Source organism: Chlorocebus sabaeus, chromosome 23, assembly GCF_047675955.1.
Source record: "Chlorocebus sabaeus isolate Y175 chromosome 23, mChlSab1.0.hap1, whole genome shotgun sequence".
NCBI classification, from domain to species: Eukaryota; Metazoa; Chordata; class Mammalia; order Primates; family Cercopithecidae; genus Chlorocebus; species Chlorocebus sabaeus.
The window spans coordinates 32,205,898-32,226,446 of NC_132926.1; the positions used below are offsets into that span (position 1 = coordinate 32,205,898).

The window sequence follows — 20,549 nt, forward strand, 5'->3', positions numbered from 1 at the left end:
TTCTGTCTAGTAGCTTCAGTTAATAATTCCAAACCGTCTCGACTATGTCTACCTGATGAAAAGAATGTGAATGCCTTGGGCAAGAACATGGTGTTCCTGAAAATAGTATACAGTGCTTCGCTGGGTACTGTCTCAGGCCTAATCACACCTTCATTATTCCCCTTCACGGCTCTCAGATTTGCAACATCATGAATGCGCCTGCGGAGGACTTTTTTGCATTTCAGGTAAGTCATTTTTTATTTGCTGTCTTAGTCATATGATTTTTTTTTCCTCCCCAAAGAGCATTAGAATACATTAGAATCCACCTACTCAGCTGGGAAGCAGCCTCAAAAAAGTGAAAATGTGACAGGATAAAAGTCCTGTGCCAATGGAAATGGGGACAGAGTTAACTGGGTAATTTCCAAGGTCCTATTCAGTTTTAACATTCGCACCCTTTGCTTTCTGGTGTCAGGATCTATTTTTCCCCCAACAAGATATACAAGATATACAATATATAATATACAAAAGCTCCAAAGTTTCAGGATCATATTTAGACATTAAAGTTGTATTTCAATAAATATAACCAAAATGCTACTTTGCCAGGTGTTTTGTTGTTGTTGTTTTCTTTTGTTTTTTTAGAGAGGGTCTCACCCTGTTGCCCAGGCTGGAGTGTAGTGGTGCAACCATAGCTCATTGCAGCCTCAACCTCGTGGGCTCAAGCAAAGCTCCTGCCTCAGCCTACCAATTAGCTAGACTACAGGTGTGCACCACTGTGCCTGACTGGCCTCAGCACCTTTGCTTATGCCATTCCCTATCATCTCCGGCTCAAATCCTGTTCTACCATCTCCTATTGAAATCCTCTCTGCCCTTCAGTGACAACCTCAAATGCTACTACCTCTATTAAGTTTTATTATGATTCCTCTGGCTGAATATCATTTCTCTCTCCTTGGAATTTTTATGGAATATTGTTTAATATTCCTTTTGATTTTTTTTTTTTTTTTTTTTTTTTTTGGAGACAGAGTCTCGCTCTGTTACTCAGGCTGCAGTGCAATGGCGCCATCTTGGTTCACTGCAACCTCCACCTCCTGGGTTCAAGCAATTCTCCTGCTTCAGCCTCCCAAGTAGCTGAGATTACAGGTGCCCGCCAGCACGCCTGGCTAATTTTTTGTATTTTTCGTAGAGACAGGGTCTCCATGTTGACCAAATTGGTCTCAAACTCCTGACCGCAGGTGATCCACCCATCTCGGCATCCCAAAGTGCTGGGATTACAGGCATGAGCTACCGCACCTGAACTTCCATTTGATTTTGTCTTTTTTTTTTTTTTTAAACAAATGTTTCATGGAAGATATCTTCTGTGAAGGCACTGGCAAAATGCTAACACTTGCTACAGTGGTGGGCCAGACAGGGGTAGTCTTTGTCTCCATGAAGCTCATGATTGCATGGGGAAAGAGACACCGAGCGGTGATTAGGAGAAGGGCAGGGGGGAGAGGAGGGGCACTGCAGGAGATTCTGACTTAATCTGGGAGGAATCAAGACATATGTCCCCAAAACTTATGTTTGGGCAGTAGAGAGAGGAGAGAAGATTGTAGGAAAGAGATGACTTATTGGAGGGAACTAGAGTAAGTCAACAAATCTGAGTGAGAAATTGAGGGGGAGATTGGCAGGAGAAGATTCTAGAGAGGTGGACAGAGGCCAGATCCCACAGGACCTGGAAAGGCACACCAAGGAACTTGTGTCTCTTATGTATTTTCCTTATGTCATCTTTTATTATCCTTGCCTCTGTGTTAGACTAATTCCTCTTAGTGAAATGTGACTTCCTTTAGTCAAGATTGGGTCTTATCTTTCTTGATATCCTCAGCTCTAGGGGCCCTGTCAATATTGATTTGGTTTAGCATGCTAGGCTAAACAAATAAAAGAAAAGCAAATCATTATCAATCAGGAAATAATTCAGAAGGAAATAAAAATGACTCAGAAAAGTCAGAATTATTTTTTTCTCCTTCAAGAACATTATGAAAAAGCTTAGAGAGAAAATAGTTCTAAAGTTAAAATTGCACTTCATGTGTTGTGATTTTGACCACATCAATGCGACAAGCCGAAGACTTGCTGAGAGTTGCTAACCTGACCACAACCACAGCAGAACGTGGTATTTACTCAAGCCATCCACTTGATTGCAGTTTAACTACACTAGTGAAGCAAATTTAATCTTGTTTTTAGATTCTGGTTTTCCTCCTCCAACTCATCCTCCACAAAGTAGTCTGAAAAATGTTGCTTTTTGCTTTTGTTTGTTTGCATGTTTTTGTTTTTGTTTTTTTGAGACGGAGTTTCACTCTTATTGCCCAGGCCGGAGTGCAGTGGCACGATCTCAGCTCACTGCAACCTCTGCCTCCTGAGTTCGAGCGATTCTCCCATCTCAGCCTCCCGAGTAACTGGGATTAGAGGAGCATGCCACCACATCCGGCTAATTGGCTAATTTTTGTATTTTTAGTAGAGACAGGGTCTTACCATGTTCTCCAGGCTGGTCTCAAACTCCTGACATCAAGTGATCCACCTGCCTTGACTTCCCAAAGTGCTGGGATTATAGGTGTTAGCCGCCATGCCTGGCCTCACCAAAGGCGTCTTATAATTGATCAAGAACTTCGTTTGTTCAGTGAGGCACATATTCTTTCCATTCCAGGAGAGAAAATGAAGTGTTGAAAGTAACATAGGGAGTCAGGGCAAGAGGCAAAATGTGCAGGTTATATCTAGGTTGTTAATTCAAAGTTAAAAGAATCATAGCATTGCCCTTTTATGCCAGTCCCCTGCCACTACCTCCCATATCTGAAGGAGAAACACTACCTCTCTGGGCTGTTCTGCACATCATTACATCCCCGTAACATACTGCCTGACACACACTGGCCCTGACATCTGAGGGGTGAACACATCAGTACATCCCCGTAACATACTGCCTGACACACACTGGCCCTGACATCTGAGGGGTGAACACAAAATGGCTACTTGACTTAAGGAATTCCAACCGGATGGGTTATTTCTCATGGTAGTTGTTGGTAATTAAACTCATGCAAAATCCAGCGAACTCCATCCTCTTGCCACCTCCTCTCAGCCAATCAGGGTCATGATGTCGTGTGAAATCTATCATCATTGCCTCTGTGGCCTGGAACATGAGGAAACCTAATCTATCCCTTCTCTTGTAGAAAGAGCCTCTGGATGAGTCTGGATGGATGATTAAAAATGTGCTTTCAATGCCGATTGTGAACAAGAAGGAAGAAATTGTTGGAGTGGCCACATTTTACAATCGTAAAGATGGGAAGCCCTTTGATGAAATGGATGAGACGCTCATGGAGGTATGGCTTGCTAGCAGGCCTTTTGCTGTTGGGATTCAGAGTCAGCTTGCTGGGGGAGGCTGGAGGGGGCCGGATGTCACTGCTCTATCACATGGGGCAGCATGGTTGCTATAATCCTGATTCAGCCTCATCAACCACTTTCTTCACTCTCACTTCTGTACTGCACTGATGTGCTGTCCAAGAAATCCACATTTCCTTTTTAAAAAATTTAATCAAGCTGGGCATGGTGGCTCATGCCTGTAATCCCAGCACTTTGGGAGGTTGAGGCAGATGAATCACTTGAGCCCAGGAATTCAAGACCAGCCTGGCCAACAGGGCAATATCCTATTTCTATAAAAAGTTAAAAAAAGATTAACCAGGCATGGTAGTGCATACCTGTGGTCCTAGTTACGCAGGAGACTGAAGCAAGAGGATCACTTGAGCCCAAGAGATTAAAGCTGCAGTGAGCCGTGATTGTGCCATTGCACTCCATCCTGGGTGACAGAGCAAGACCCTGTCTCAAAAAAAAAAAAAAAAAAAAAAAAATTAACAAACTTTACTTTTTAGAGTAGTTTTAGGTTCTTACCAAAATTGAGCAAAAAGTACAGAGTTCCTGTATATCCGCTATCCCCATATATGCAAAAACACATTCTCTTTTTGTGAAGTTATTACGCATAAGAATGGTGCTTTATATATGTTAGTGCTTTGCTTACATTGTGGTCACATCCATTCCTTTATCTTAGCCTTATAAGAACTCTGCAAGGTGGGCAGCACATGGCTTATCAAACCCACTTTATAGCTGAGAAAACAGAGGCCTAGAGACTCTTGCTATGAGTTTTAGAGGTGAGATTAAACTTAGGTGTTCTGTCTCTGATTCCTCCTTTCTTTCTTTTTCAGTCTTTGGCTCAATTTCTGGGCTGGTCTGTCTTAAATCCTGACACCTATGAGTCCATGAATAAACTTGAAAATAGGAAGGATATTTTCCAGGACATAGTAAAATATCATGTGAAGTGTGACAATGAAGAAATTCAGAAAATCTTGGTGTGTAATGTTCTTTACTTGTTTCTACTCTAATACAGACTGCGTCTCAGAGATGTGGCCAGATTAAGGCAAAACTGGCAACTCCATGAGAGCATAGCCTGGGTGTGGGTTTGTGCACGGCTGTATCCTTCCTGCCTAGCACAGGGATGCAGCAGCCCTCAACATTTAATGAATGAATACATGAATGAATGAATGAATGAATGAATGGATGAATGAGTGCATGAGCAGATGAGTGCCTGAGAGTGGTACATAATGACTGCACTGTGTGACCTGGGGACAGCTATTCCTTGCAGAAACACCACATTCTTGGGGTCAGATGTTGGCTTGACAGCTCTAGAAACTCCATTTTTTACTGTGCTCAGGAATGAGGTGGTACTGGAGACAGAGTCAACCAGCCATAGCCCCTACTCTGAGAGGAAGCTTTATCTGGAAGACCAGTGGACAATTACCAGTTTCTCAGAGCCTCCCTCCTGTGGGGTCAGCTCACTTAAAAGACCCTATTAAGCTGGGTGCAGTGGCTTACACCTATAATCTCAGCACTTTGGGAGGCCAAAGTGGTCAGATTGCTTGAGCCCAGGAGTTTGAGACCAGCCTGGGCAACATGGTGAGACACTGTCCCTACCAAAAAAAACCCCACAAAAATTAGTCAGGCATGGGGGTGCGTGCCTGTAGTCCCAGCTATTCAGGAGGCTGAGGTGGGAGGATCACCTGAGCCCATGGAGGTTGAAGGCTGCAGTGAGCCGTGATTGCCCCACCGCACTTCAGCCTGGCTGACAGAGCGAGATCAGAAAAAAAAGAAAAAAAGAAAAAAGAAAGACAGGCTAATGTTTTTAGAGGGCATTTCTTAAGCTGGGAAGATACCACAACAAATTTGATCATTTCATTTCAATAACTGGTAAATTCAGAGGAGAAAACATCCAGTTTGAATAAATTGCCTCATGATTTGCTTGACTCAGTCCGCAGTTTCAGCCAAAGAATGGGTATGTGCAACCTATCGGGCACTACCTCAGTGAACCAGTTACAAGTTGACAGATTCTGCTCTGAGTCAAGAAGTCAGGAGCAAGTAACGGGGTCCAGTTCCCCCTCCTCTGGCACATGGGGACATAGGCCCAGAGAGAGAAGGAACTTGCCTCAAGTTACACAGCAAATGAGAGGAAGAACCAGGACTATGGCCAAGGCCTTCTTACTCCCAGTCAGTAATAGTAACAATAACACTATCAACAACAACATTAATTTATGTTAGTGCTTACTATGCGCCAAGCACTGTGCTAAGTGCTTTATATGGATTATTTAATTTTACATATGTTACTTAAGAATGACTTTGCACAATTGAATTTTAATTCACCAGTTACGTATGTTTATTATCCTCAATTTACAGATGAGGAAACTGCAGATCAGAAGCATTAATAACACTGCTAGTAAGAGGTAGAGCTCGAATTTGAATGCAGGTCTGTATGGCTCTAAAGTCCAGGACCTTGTGCATCAATGAATGTTAAGTGGAATCCTCTTTGCGCTGGTGGTTCTGTTGCAAGGACTTTGGAGGAAGGAGATAAATGGGAATGGAAACGCGGAGGCATGTTGTAACCTATTTTTTTTCCCCTGCCATTCTGGGTCCTGGCAGAAAACCAGAGAGGTGTATGGGAAGGAGCCATGGGAATGTGAGGAAGAGGAGCTGGCTGAGATCCTGGTGAGCTGGACCGGGGTAGCACGAGCCCTGATGCATAACAAGTGCAAGGTGCTCCTGAGCATGCAGGGGTGTCTCTTTGCAAAGCCTGTTTCCCATCACTCTGTTCTGATCCTTCCAGCAGACCCAGGATAGGGACAGGGCTGGACAGGAGGTGGGCACCCAGAAACACTTCATGTTTCCTCATCGCTTGACTCTATTCCTTATACAGCAAGCAGAGCTGCCAGATGCAGAGAAATATGAAATTAATAAATTTCACTTCAGTGACTTGCCCCTAACAGAACTGGAGCTGGTGAAATGTGGAATACAGATGTATTATGAGCTCAAAGTGGTGGATAAATTTCACATTCCACAAGAGGTGAGGTCAAAACAAACATCTTCGATTTCCCTTTTTTATTTTCTTACTTGCTTGCTTTAAAAAACAAAACAAAACAAAAAACTCAATCTGTAAACTACCTTAAAAAGAATCTACCCTCAGCATTTAGGATTTAAAGAATTAGTCATGTTGCACAGATGAGTCATTTATAAGAAAAGAGACACGCTGTTCTCTGTGTCCTGTGAAGTGTGATGTTTTAGGTGCATTGGTTTCTTGCAGTGGGTTCTGAGATACTAAGCTCTGAAGGCTGAGAATAGATGTGCTGCAAAAAATGGGTCCTATAGTTAAATAAGGGCAGAAAATGTGGGCTAAACCAATTTAAACAGGGCTCATTCCCTGCAGGATTCCTTACTAAGCTTTGCTGTGAGTCTAGGGGCATGGGGGACCAGAGAGAAGGTGTGTATGGAAGGCAGTGGGATATGGTGTGCAGAATTTCCTGAACTTGTTTGATTTTGATTAAAGCAGTGGTTCTCAAAGTGTTGCCCCAGACCACATCCACACCACCTAAGAACTTACCAGAAATTCACATTCTTCTCTTTCTTTCTCTCTCTCTCCCTCTCTTCCCTCTCCTCTCTCTCTCTGTCACAGACACACAGACACACAGACACACAGACACACTCCCAGCTCTGATAAATCAGAAGCTGTGTTAACAAGTCCTCCAAGTGAGTCTAATGCACACGCAAGTTTGAGAACCAGTGGATAAAAGAGTCCTTTTGTTTTTTTTTTCCCTGTAGAGCCCCTGTTAGCTTCTCCAAGGACAGTTGCTCTCCAGGGCACAGTTTGGAAATCACTGATGAAGCTCAGTCAGAGGAATGACGCATGCTCAGCTCGTTTCCTAACAACAAAACAACACCTTCTTAGTGTTGAGCAGTTTGCAAAGTAGTTTCACAGCATAATTGCATTTATTACAAGTTCTCACCTCCTGGCCCAATGATGGGGTTGGAGGACCTCGAGCCTCAAAAGAGAGGGCCACGGGCCATGCTTTCTTCATGTTTTTGTTACTCCCACCCTCATGAGACCATTTCAGGTGTGTCCTGCCTCACTGATGTGCATGTGTTCACAGGCCCTGGTGCGGTTCATGTACTCCCTGAGTAAGGGCTATCGCAAGATCACCTACCACAACTGGCGGCACGGTTTCAACGTGGGACAGACCATGTTCTCCCTGCTGGTGGTATGGTGGGGCTGGTGGGGCTGGTAGGGTGGGCTTGCATCACACTAGACAATCTCATGCAGACTCTACATGGTAGCAATAGCATTGTTCTTCTTTCTCTATTTGCTGTCTTTTAAGAATGACATGAAAGCGTACAAGTTTAGTGTAAAAGGATTCCAAGAATAGAGATGCATATAAAACAAAAAGTGAAAGAAAGCTGCAAGCTACCCCCAACCTCAGTCTGGTTATTTGGGGGTAACCATGTCACAAGTATAAAAATAGTTCAACAGGGCCGGGTGCGGTGGCTCATGCCTGTAATCCCAGCACTTTGGGAGGCCGAGGCTGGTGGATCACGAGGTCAGGAGTTCAAGACCAGCCTGGCCAAGACGGTGAAACCCCATCTCTACTAAAAATACAAAAATTAGCCGGGCGTGGTGGCAGGTGCCTGTAAGCCCAGCTACTTGGGAGGCTGAGGCAGATAATTGTTTGAACCCAGGAGGCAGAGGTTGCAGTAAGCTAACATCACGTCACTGCACTCCAGCCTGGCGACAGAGTGAGACTCTGTCTCAAAAAAAAAAAAAAAAAAAAAAAAAAATCAACAGTTCAATTTGTCATTGGTTATAGTCTTTGTTTGGGGCATAATGACAATTAGGAACATATTTCATTTTTCAATGGCCTCATATAAAGAGGTATCCATTTCTGTAGTTAGCCTGGCAGTGCAAGTCATAGTAATCTGGAAATCCACTAAAAAAAAAAATAAAGATTAGAAAACCTTGGAATAGAAAAGTTTGCCATTCACCATTCAAGATGCCTGCAAACCACCTGTTAGCTGCTCCCATAAACACATCGTGTGTTCTTTTCCCCAGAGAAATGTTCTGAACTTTCTTTAAATTGTGGCAGTGTTTAGAGAAACAGCAGTATCAGCCACCTTTTAAATTAAGCTTTCTGTAGTATTAAAATCAGAGAAAAGATAAGTGCAACATTCAGTTTTGTTCAGCCCCATATGCAAGCCCCAACAAGGACAAAGAGGAGGTCTAAAGCTGCATCATGTTCCTTTAGGTATTTCCGTGAATCTTCTCATCCACTTTTTAGAGAGTTGCTTCTACCTGTCTGAACCCTGGGAGGCCTGATTGACTATAAAATCGAAGATTTCCCTCTAATGTATAATTAGCTTTAAATTCCCTATTACTGGTACTTACTGGTACCTCTCTACCAGCAAGAGTGAGCCCCCAGGAGCCCCACTGGAAACTTTCCTCATAGACACTAACTTATCTTCATCTATTTTGAGGTCGGTAGTAATTCTGGTTATCGATTGCTTTGGCCTCTGATTGCGCGAGTTATTATGGGAACTTTCAGGGAAAGCTATTTGGGAGCAGGAGTGAGCCTGGCCAAATAATAAGTTCGGAACCATCAGGGAGACAGGACAGAGTAAACCAAACCCAATATAAGCCCTTGGGGACTGGAAAAGAGGCCACGTAGTGGTGCTTGAACAGAGTTCAGTTAAGTTTGTCCACTCATAAGTCTGCATAGCTCCTGAACAGGGTCCAGTGGTACACTTACGTTTTTGTGGTCCCTTCATAGCATACTGTAAGGTTGCCTCCCAAGTGACTGTGATGTGGTGGTGCATGCCACCAGGCCAAGCTAACTTTCTGTACTTTTAATAGAGACGATATTTCACCATGTTGCCCAGGCTGGTCTCGAACTGCTGACCTGAAGTGATCCACCTGCCTCAACCTTCCAGAGTGCTGGGATTACAGGCATGAGCCACTGCACCCAGCCCAAAATAAGATCATTTAGCCCAGTGTGGTGGCATGCACCAGTAGTCCCAGCTACTCGGGAGGCTGAGGTGGGAGGATTGCTTGAGCCCAGGAGGTCCAAACTGCAGTGAGTTGTGATTGCACCACTGCACTCTAGCCTGGGTGACAGAGCGAGACTCTGTCTCAAAAAAATAAATAAATAAATAAAAAGTAAATAAAAATATAGAAAGTTAAATACTTACAGAAGGACCTTAGCTCTTTTAATAAAGAAAACTCAGTTTTCTTAAGTGATCAGAAACCTAATAAAGACAACCTGGAGTACACGAAATCAATTTGGCAAAGCACAGAATCTTTGTTTCCTAGGCCAATTACCTAAAATATAAATTTCCTATACTTTGAGCAGACCAATACTCAAAGAAAATTTGTTGTTTTAAAAGAGAGGTCCAAGTTCTAGTTTTGCATCAGTGTACTGTTGACATTAATGTTCAAGACAGCATTAATTTCAAAATTTTAGAAAAACTTACAAATAATTTTCTTCCAATCTTAGCCAGCTTAATCACACATACAATTACTTTCACAAGATTTATCCTCCACAAGCCTTCTACAACTTTCTTATCCATTCAGCTTTTGTCTTGTAGTTTTTCCTCTTCTCATTTTGGAGCAACCAGTTATCCTACTTTAGGACAAAAAAATTTTTTTCCCCTTAACAAAATAAAGCATCCTCATATCTCATAGCTTTTTCTTATCAAAAGTACTTTTTGCCCTCTTATATAATTGCTTATAGAATTGTTTACATTATTGTTTTATTAATAATATATTGTTAGTTATTACTATATTATAAATAACATTTTAATTGTGTTAAGAATTCTAAATGATAAAGAAATATATATTAATATATGTTAATATAGCCTTATATTAATTAGAATTCTTAACCCTTGTCACCTTAATTTCTAGTGAACACTAGGAAGCAAGCAAAAATTGTGAACTGTCTGTCACACCAGCAATCTGTAGATCAATAGTCTGTGAATAATAATTTCTGGAAGCATGTACTTTCCCATAGTACAATCTGTCACTGTGGCACAGAACATGTTTAGTAACAGTCTCAAATATTTTTAGTCTCTTGGTAATAAGAAATTGTAGAGGAGTCTACATTTAATCTCTATCCTCTTAGAATTTTTTTTCTTTTGAGACATCGTCTTGCTCTGTCACATAGGCTGGAGTGCAGTGCTGAGAACACATGACTCACTGCAGCCTCGACCTCCTGGGCTCAAGCGATCCTCCCACCTCAGCCTCCCAAATGTTAGGTTTTGAAGGGAAGGCAAGGGTTAAAGAAAGACACACACACACACAGAAAGAGGGTGGCTCAACAGCAAATGCAGGCTTTACGCCCAGCATAAAACCTACAGAAGCGGGAACCGGCCTAATGCCAGAGCCCACCGCTGCTTACAGGCTGGGGGTACTCATAGGTATGGGCGGGAGGGGTCTGGGCAGTATGGCTTGTTGCCTGGCAGGCTATTGATAAGATGTTCTCATGATGAGGCGGTTTTGCCCTTGGCCTGGTGGGATGCCATTGTGGTGTTTCTTGGACTTTTGCCCAGCAAGATATGATAGGAATGTTTCTTTAGTTGAGCCTTTGTCTGCCTTGTGGTCAGGTGGTTAGGAAGGATGTTTCTCCCTACCCAAACCCCTGTGAAATGTTTCACTTTGACCAAGGTCTGCAAAATAATGGGGAGCTTACAAAATGACGCAGTTGGGCCTAACACCAAGTAGCTGAGACCACAGGTGCGTGCCACCGTGCCCAGCTACATTTTTAGTTTTGTAGAGATAGGGTCTGGCTATGCTGTCTCGGCTGATCTTGAATTCTTAGGCTCAAATGGTCCTCCTACCTCAGCCTCCCAAAGTGCTGCCATGTGTGACCTGCCATGCCTGGCCCTATCTTATTTTTTGTTTCTTTCATCTTGACTATTCTATGCACCTCATATAAGTGAAATCATACAGTATTCGTCCTTTTGTGTCTGGTGTATTTCACTTAGCATAATGTTTTTAAGGCATATCCATGATACAATTTTAAGGCTGCATAGTATTCTATTGTTGGACTTGGAAGTCTTTTCAATCTTTCACTATTACAGTGTCACAATATCCTTGGATGGACTTTTTTTTGTGTGTATTTGTGTTCATATTTTTGGCTCAGAGGGTTTGGAGACCTTTGTGTTTTATTTAAAATTATTTCACCATCCAGATCATGATGCAAATCTCTGCCCTTCCTCATCCTCGTCCCTTCTCCCTTGGCTGAAATGCTCAGGCCAGAGTAGGTGCTAGGGCCCAGAAGCAGGAATTCTGACCAGGCTGCCACAGAGGGTGACAAGAACACCACTTAGAGTGATTGCTTTCTTAGAGTCAGCATCAGCTCTCCAGAGTGCTTTCCCACATTTTGTTTCAACACCCAGCATCAACAAGGAGTTAAATGTCTGGCAGAATCCCAGGGAAGGGTTCCTCCGGGCTGTGCTTAAACCAGTAGACCACGTTTGGAAGATTTGCTTTACCAGCCTGGTCATGTTCAGAAATTCTCCAAATCCTAAAACCTGACATCTACAAGTTTCTTAAAACTCATCTAATCCTCGACCCTCAGTATGCAGATTGGGCTACTGAGGTTCAAAGGGAGCTGAGACCAGCTAAAGTCAACTCAGAAATAGGGTGACCAGTTGTTCCCATGTACCTGGAACTTTCCCCATTCTAGCACTGAAAGTCCCATGTCCAAAAAACCCCTCAGCCCTGGGAAATCCTCCAGTCAGCCTCTGGAGCCAGGATACAGCCAAGATCAGACCCATGAGTTTTTAGTTCTGGGCCCTTCTTCTCACACCCGCCTTTTCAGCCCTGCTTCCAGCCCCTACACAAAAGGAATGATTTGCACTCTGATTGCCCTTCCAGACAGGAAAGCTGAAGCGCTACTTCACGGACCTGGAGGCCCTGGCCATGGTCACTGCTGCTTTCTGCCATGACATTGACCACAGAGGCACCAACAACCTCTACCAGATGAAGTGAGTCAGCTTCCCTCCTCACCCCCAGCCCTCCGGATTCATTATCCCGCTCTGTGTGGCCCCCAGGCAGACTCACTGGCCAACAGGGAAGCCTTGTGGTCCACAGCTTCCCACCGCCTTCTGCCCTTGGGACCTGGGTCTCCTCCTGTAGCAGCCAGAATAACGACCCCCCAAAGATGTCCAGATCTCAAATCCCTGAGCTGGGGAGTATGTTGCCTTACATTCAAAAGGGACTGTGCAGATGTGATTAAGTCGAGGATCTTGAGATATAGGGATTATTCATTCAAGTGGGCCCCGTGTAGTTCCAAGGGTCCTTATAAGAGGGAAGCAGGAGGTCAGAGAGGAGAGAGGACGCTACGCTGCTGGCTTTGAAGATGGAGGCATGGCCTGCAAACAAGGAATGCATGTGGCCTCTAGAAGCTCAAAAGAGCAAGGAAATGGATTGTCCTCTGGAGCCTCCAGAAGGAAAGCAGCCCTAAGGACCCATTTCAGACTCCATACAGAGCTGTAAAATAATAAATTTTATTGTTTTAAGCCATTAAGTTTGTGGCAGTTTGTTATAGCAGCTGTAGAAAACAAATGCATTAAACTCCTTTATTCGTCTCCTTCCCTGTCCTACCTGCTGCACTAATTTGGGCCAAGACGTTAATAACCAGTAATGGTTCATTCACTCATCTCATATTTATAATGCTTGGAATATAATGTGGTAGGCTCTATGCTAGGCAAAGGAGGTGCTCTGATGAGCAAAACAGCTCCTGTCCTCACAGAGCTTATATTTTCAGACAGCCCATGAAGCATAGTTCTTGGACCTGATCTCATTGGATCCTCACAACCACCCACTGGGCTAGGCAGAGCAGGGGCTAATGTTATCCCTACTTACAGATGAGAAAACTGAGTCTCCGTTCAGGGCCCATGGCCTGTAAGTCATTAACAAGCTCTGAATTCATGCTGCTCTGAGTCTTCTCAATACTTCCATGCTGCTCTGGGGCCAGATATTGGGTTTACATTTTACATTTTGAGAATCTAAATACTTAGCACAGTGTGTGGCACATAGTAAGTGCTCAACAAGTGTTTATTGAATACAGAAATGAATAAACATACGGCTTGCGGACATTCAGTGGTTTCCTTCAGACTTGAATGTGAAGAATCAGGGCTAGATGATCTTGAAGCATGGCCCAATGCTAATGCCCCTAAAATCCCTTATGGCATTGTGTGCGTTTGTGGTTTTTTCTGGGGAAACAGGTCCATGCTATTTAGTAGATTCTCTAATGAGTTCGTGACCCAAAAGGAGCTTGGAATCACTTGTGGAGAAGGCTAAAGACTGAGTCAGGAGACTTGATGTTTAGTCCTAATTTTCTATTGTCCACTCCATATTGATTCTCTCTCTTTCTCATTCAGATCCCAGAACCCACTGGCCAAGCTCCATGGGTCCTCCATCTTGGAAAGACACCACTTGGAGTTTGGCAAAACACTGCTCAGAGACGAGGTAGGATGAGGGCCAAGGGTGCACTGCCCGCAGGGCCTGGGTCAGAGACTCCATTTCACAAGAAGCCTGCGTGTGCCCAAGGAGCATGCTTTCCATTGGCCTGGGCTGCCTCTGCCATCATCTGGGATAGCCATTGGTAGTTGGGTGACTTTACTGCCAGCATCAATCCTCTCCCATCTTGCCTCTGCTTTTTTCTTTAGAGCCTGAATATCTTTCAAAACCTCAATCGCCGACAGCATGAGCATGCCATCCATATGATGGACATTGCAATCATTGCCACAGACCTCGCCCTATATTTCAAGTTGGTATTTCTTCTCATTCTAATAGTAAAAGTAACAATGATTATATGTGTGTGTATATATATGTGTATATATATATTATATGTGTGTATATATGTGTGTGTGTGTGTATATATATATAGAGAGAGAGAGAGATAAATTTTTTTTTTTTGGGGGGGACAGGATCTCACTCTGTTGCCCAGGCTAGAATGCAGTGGCACCATCACAGCTCACTGCCTCCTGGGTTCAAGGGACCCTCCCACCTCAGCCTTCTGAGTGGCTGGGACCACAGGAATACCACCACTCCTGGATAATTTTTTAATTTGCTGTAAAGATGGGTTCTCACTATGTTACCCAGGCTGATCTCAAACTCCTGGGCCCAAGCCATCCTTCTGCCTCAACCTCCCAAAGTATTGGGATTACAGGCATGAGCCACTGCACCCAGCAACAATGATTATAATAATAACAAACATCATAGTTCCAATTAATTTAGCATATACTATGTGTCAGGCACAACACGTGTGTTATGGACACATTGATTCTTGCTACAACTCTATCCGTTAGATATTATGACCCCCATTGTACAAATGGGAACACCGGGATTCAGGACAAGAGATTTGCTAAGATTAGATAACAAATCAGTGTCAGAGACTTAGGTTAAACCTAGGTCTTCACTCCCAGGCCTTGGTTCTTTCAACCTTGTTTTGTGAATTTTGTTGATTTAATAAGCCTCCATCTGAATCAGCCAATGTTAGCAGCTCAGGTGTTGCCTTATTCTAAGATTTGCTTCCTTTACTAAGACTGATGTGTTTTATAGGAAGAGGACGATGTTCCAAAAGATCGTGGATCAGTCTAAGACATACGAGAGTGAACAGGAGTGGACGCAGTACATGATGCTGGAGCAGACACGGAAGGAAATCGTTATGTGAGTTGGGATGGGGTTAAAACCTGATCCTCTTAGGCTTAGAATCATGAGGCAAGACGTTACACTGACAGATCTTGTTGCCCTCAACAAGCCTCGGGACTATTTCATTTTGGAGGCCTTCAACATATGAAAAAATGAAGTTATGCCAGATTCCAATTGCACAAGCTATATGTTTAATCTTTATTTTAGCACTAAAAATGCAAGACAGTATATTATTATTTTATTTATCTGAATACAAAAATATGTTATTTGAAGTAGCTCAATCATACTATCTAAGATTTAGATGATAAACTGATATAACTTTCAAGTTTTTGATACAACGGAAAGCACTATACCAATTAAGGGGTTTTTGTTTTGTTTTGTTTTTTTGTTTTGAGATGGAGTCTCGCTCTGTTACCCAGGCAGGAGTGTAGTGGTGCGATCTCAGCTCACTGCAACTTCTGCCTCCCAGGTTCAAGCAATTCTCCTGCCTCAGCCTCCTTAGTAGCTAGGATTACAGGCACTCACCACCACGCCCAGCTAATTCTTGTATTTTTAGTCAAGACCAGGTTTTGCCATGTTGCCCAGGCTGGTTTCAAACTCCCGACCTCAAGTGATCCACCCACCTCTGTGTCTCTCAAAGTGCTGGGATTATAGGTGTGAGCCATCACGCCCTGCCCCAATTAAAGTTTGAGTGATACTTAATGTGTCATTCAAAACATATAGGCTTAATTTTTAACACATTCCTTTACATAGGACAATATCCTCCAATATAGCTGTGCTAGTCACAAATTGGTTATGGTTGGTATGAAATTCATGTTGCCTAGTCTGGCATGGTTGATAATGGGACTCAAATTTAAGTTGTCTGGTGAACGTCTTTTTTCAGTTTTCTCAATGTGCTTCCATGATTCACCTCAATTGACAACGGAGTGAGAAGGGTAAATTTGAGGCCTTTTATGAATATGTGGCCCAAGCCAAATGGTCCCCTGGCTCCTCTGTGATGGGTCCAGGGCATTGAAGGCAATGGTCAAGAAAAGTTGCAGGGGAGACAATGCCTGACTAGTTGTCTAGGAAGTATTGGGTTATTTGTTGATCCCCAAATGCTTCTGTGGAAATGAGGCTTGATTAAGTCACAAGCATTGCAAGTGTCTGCAACAGAGAAGAGGAGACCACTGGGACAGGCTCCAGAAAGAGGGGGGCGGCAGCCATTGCCACTCCTTCAGCCCTGCAGTTGTCCAACCAGGCCCCCTGCAAAGGTCCCCTGATTCTGGGAGCAGTGCAACCTGCTTTCGCTGAACAAGGGGACATGCTCAGCCCACAGTTACTCATAGGCTGACCAGGAACTGCCCCCCCGGACATTTCATTTATTTATTTATTTGTTTGTTTATTTATTTTTGAGATAGGGTCTTGCTCTATTGCCCAGGCTGGAGTGCAGTGGAAATTAGGGCTCACTGCAGCCTCAACCTTCCAGGTTCAAGCAATCCCCCCACCTCAACCTCCTTAGTAGTTGGGACTATAGGCACACCCACTACACCCGGCTAATTTTTGTATTTTTGGTAGAAACAGGTTTTGCCATGTTGCCTAGGCTGGTCTTGAACTCCTGAGCTTAAGCGATCCACCTACCTTGGCCTCCCAAAGTGCTGGGATTACAAGTGTGAGCCACCACATCCAGCCACATTTATTTATTTATAATTTCAACTTTTATTATACATTGAAGGATGCATGGGCAGGTTTGTTACATGGGTATATTGTGTGACACTGAGGTTTGGGGTATAAGCAATCCTATCACCCAGGTAGTGAGCATAGCACTCAGTAGGTGTTTTTCTTTTAGCCCACACTCTCCTCTGTCTCCCGTCTGGTAGTCCCCAGTATCTGTTGTTGCCATCTTTGTGTCCATGTATACTTAATGTTTATCTTACACCTATAAGTAAGAATATGCAGTATTTGGTTTTCCATTCTTATGTTAATTTGCTTAAGATAATGGCCTCCAACGTCATCCATGTTGCTGCAAAAGCCATGATTTTGTTCTTTTTTATGGCTGTGTAGTATTCCATGGTGTATATGTAACACATTTTCTTTATCCAGTCCACCGTTGATAGCACCTAGGTTGATTCCATGTTTTGCTATTGTGAATAGTGTTGTGATGAACATGTAAGGGCATGTGTCTTTTTGGTAGAACTCTTTGTTTTCTTTTGGATACATACTCAGTAATGAGATGATGGGTCAAATGGTAATTCTACTTTAAGTTCTTTGAGAAATCTCCAAACTGGTTTCCACAGTGGCTGAACTAGTTTACATCCTCACCAGCAGTGCATAAGCATTCCTTTCTCTCCACAGCCTTACCAGCATCTGTTATGCTTTGACCTTTTCTTTTCTTTTCTTTTTTCTGAGACGGTGTCTCACTCTGTCACTCAGGTTGGAGTACAGCAGCACGATCTCGGCTCACTGCAACCTCCACCTCCTTGGTTCAACCTATTCTCGTGCTTCAGCCTCCAGAGTAGTTGGGACTACAGACATCCACCACCATGCCCAGCTAATTTTTTTTTTTATTTTTTGGTAGAGATGGGGTTTTACCATGTTGACTAGGTTGGTCTCAAACTCCTGACCTCAAGTGATCTGCCTGCCGCAGCCTTCCAAAGAAGTACTCAGACTTCTTTTGACTTTTTAATAATTGCCATTCTGACTGGTGCCAGATGGTATCTCATTATGGTTATCTGTTTATTGACTTCTGCTTTTTCTTTTCTTTTTTTGAGATGGAGTCTCACTCTGTCACCCAGGCTTGAGATGGAGTCTCACTATGTCACCTAGGCTGGAGTGCAGTGGCACAATCTCGGCTTGCTGCAACTTCCACTTCCTGAATTCAAGGGCTTCTCCTGCCTCAGCCTCCTGAGTAGCTGGGATTACAGGCACGCGACACCATGACTGGCTAATTTTTGTGTTTTTAGTAGAGACAGGGTTTCGCCATGTTGGTCAGGCTGGTCTCGAACTCCTGACCTCGTGATTCGCCCGCCTCGGCCTCCCAAAGTGCTGGGATTAGAGGCATGAGCCACTGTGCCTAGCTGACTTCTGTTTTTTCCTAACGTTTTTCTTTTTTTGACTTTCATAGCTGGACATTTCAAAATGGCTCAGCAGAGGGACTAAATAGTTGAAAGGAACACCCTGCTATTGGATAGGGGGACTTGATATTAGAAAGTTGTCTATTCTCCTTAATTAATTATTCATTTATGGGTGATTCCAAAACAAACAAACAAACAAAAATACCCTGCTTTATTCTGGGGGAATTAGGAAGCTGATTGAAAAATTCTTATGAGAAATGAGTTTGCAAGAATAAACAGAAAAAGAAAAAAGAAAAAAAAGAAGAGTCAGAAAATTCTGACATAGAAAGTAATAATGGTGACCAGCAGAACTAAAGGCAGTTCTGTCCTAGGCAGAAGTCGCTCAGATCAATGGGATGATCTTAAGGACTATGTCTGTGCTCACAGTGGGTTTTATACCAGTGGAGAAAGGTGCTCAAAGTGGGTTTTGTACCAGTGGAGAAAGGTGCAAGTTCATCAGCGGTGTTGGGACAATGGGATGGCCACAAAGTGAGATCTCTAGCTTATTCCTTATACCAAAATAAATTCCAGATGTAATAAAAATTTTAAATAACCAGGGAAAGGAAAGAGAGCATGAAAAAAGCCTGGAAGAATTAAGAAGAGGCCGGGCGTGGTGGCTCACGCCTGTAATCCCAGCACTTTGGGAGGCTGAGGCAGGTGGATCATGAGGTCAGGAGATCGAGACCATGCTGGCTAACACGGTGAAACCCCACCTCTACTTAAAAAAATACAAAAACTAGCTGGGCGTAGTGGCGGGCGCCTGTAGTCCCAGCTACTTGGGAGGCTGAGGCAGGAGAATGGCGTGACCCCGGGAGGCGGAGCTTGTAGTGAGCCGTGATTGCACCACTGCACTCCAGCCTGGGCGACAGAGTGAGACTCCGTCTCAAAAAAAATAAATAAATAAGAATTAAGGAGAATAATTTCAGAGCAAGCTTTTCAACATGTGACATGAGGCCTGGCACAGTGGCTCATGCCTGTAATCCCAACATTTTGAGAGGCCGAGGCAGGTAGATCACCTGAGGTCTGGAGTTGGAGACCAGCCTGGCCAACATGGTGAAAAGCCATCTGTACTAAAAATACAAAAATCAGCTAAGCGAGGTGGCGGGTGCCTGTAATCCCAGCTACTTGGGAAGCTGAGGCAGGAGAGTTGCTTGAACGCGGGAGGTGGAGGTTGCTGTGAGCCGAGATTGTGCCACTGCACTCCAGCCTGGGAGAGGGAGTGAGACTCCGTCTCAAGATAGATAAATAAATAAACAAATAAATGAAACAAAATAAAATATAAATAAATAAAATATGACATGAAAATCATAAGTCATAAAATTAGATGGAGAAATCTGATTATGAAAAATTAAGAATTTCTGTACAACACACAAAAACACATAGTCTAAGTAGGAAAGTAAGTGATAAGCTGGGGGGAGGAATATTTGCATCACTTCTAAGAGAAAAAGAGCTAATTTCCTCAGTAAATAAGGTGTTAAATCGATTCCAGGAAAAGACTAATCCAATAGCAAATGGGCAAAAGGCACAAATCGACAGTTCCTAGAAAAGTTACAGTGGGATATAAACCTATGAAAAGACGGTAATTATAAAACTACAATGAGATATAATTGTTAACTCCTATTGTCAAAGATGAAAACGTTTGCTACCATTCCATGTTGGGCAGAGTGAGGGAAAGGGCCACCTCGTTCCGCATGTGGGAGCGCAAAGAGGCTCAGTCTTTGCGGAGGGCGATTTGGCAGCACCTATCAAAGCTGTAAGCGCTGGTGCCCTTTGACCCAGCAATCCCACTTCCAGGATTTCCCCTCCGGATATTCTCCCATATGTGCACAAAGCGTATATACAGAGTTATTTGTTGCAGAATTGTTTGTAACACAAACAAGATTGAAAACAATCGAAATACCTAGCAATGGGGAACCAGGTTAAATAAACAATAACACTTTCATACAATGGAATGTCTTACAGATTTACAAATAAATGACATGAAGTGAAAGGTATTATGTTTAATTTTAAAAGAAAAAAAAGCCAGGAGCAGGATTTCAATCATTGTCAAAGTCAAGGTGACCTTATGTAGGTATCTTCAGCTGACGACACACATACCCCTCTGGGAACTCATGTCCTTCCAACATGTATATCAGCATGGATAGCCTTAAGGGAATCAGTGTTTGCTTTCATAATATTAATCTTCCTGAGAAAGAAGCAGACCAGTAGGCACAGCATTCTCTCATTCTTCCCCACCTTACAAAATAAAGGCAAACTCCGTTCTTTCTTGAATCTTCCTGCAGTGTGTTGTCCTAGAGACAAAATCCTCTGGGCAGCCAAACGGAGGGACTATTTGAAATATAGTCATCCCTGGGTATACTCAGGGGATCGGTTCCAGGACCCCCTAGTATACCAAAATTGGTACAAACTCAAGTCCTGAAGCAGCTCTGAAAACCCCTTGG

General features: G+C 43.3%; 1 protein-coding gene across 2 annotated transcripts in view; it reads left to right on the forward strand.

Moving 5' to 3' along the window:
- PDE6A (phosphodiesterase 6A) overlaps positions 1-20,549 on the forward strand; it is an 85,977-nt gene that overhangs the window by 43,667 nt on the left and 21,761 nt on the right. For both annotated transcript variants that reach the window (XM_008014956.3, XM_073010588.1), the window contains 10 exons: positions 177-224; positions 3,171-3,320; positions 4,197-4,340; positions 5,962-6,027; positions 6,236-6,382; positions 7,464-7,571; positions 12,236-12,345; positions 13,744-13,831; positions 14,032-14,132; positions 14,927-15,034. In XM_008014956.3, the coding sequence (XP_008013147.2) occupies positions 177-224; positions 3,171-3,320; positions 4,197-4,340; positions 5,962-6,027; positions 6,236-6,382; positions 7,464-7,571; positions 12,236-12,345; positions 13,744-13,831; positions 14,032-14,132; positions 14,927-15,034 (1,070 nt within the window). The remainder of the gene's footprint in view (positions 1-176; positions 225-3,170; positions 3,321-4,196; positions 4,341-5,961; positions 6,028-6,235; positions 6,383-7,463; positions 7,572-12,235; positions 12,346-13,743; positions 13,832-14,031; positions 14,133-14,926; positions 15,035-20,549) is intronic.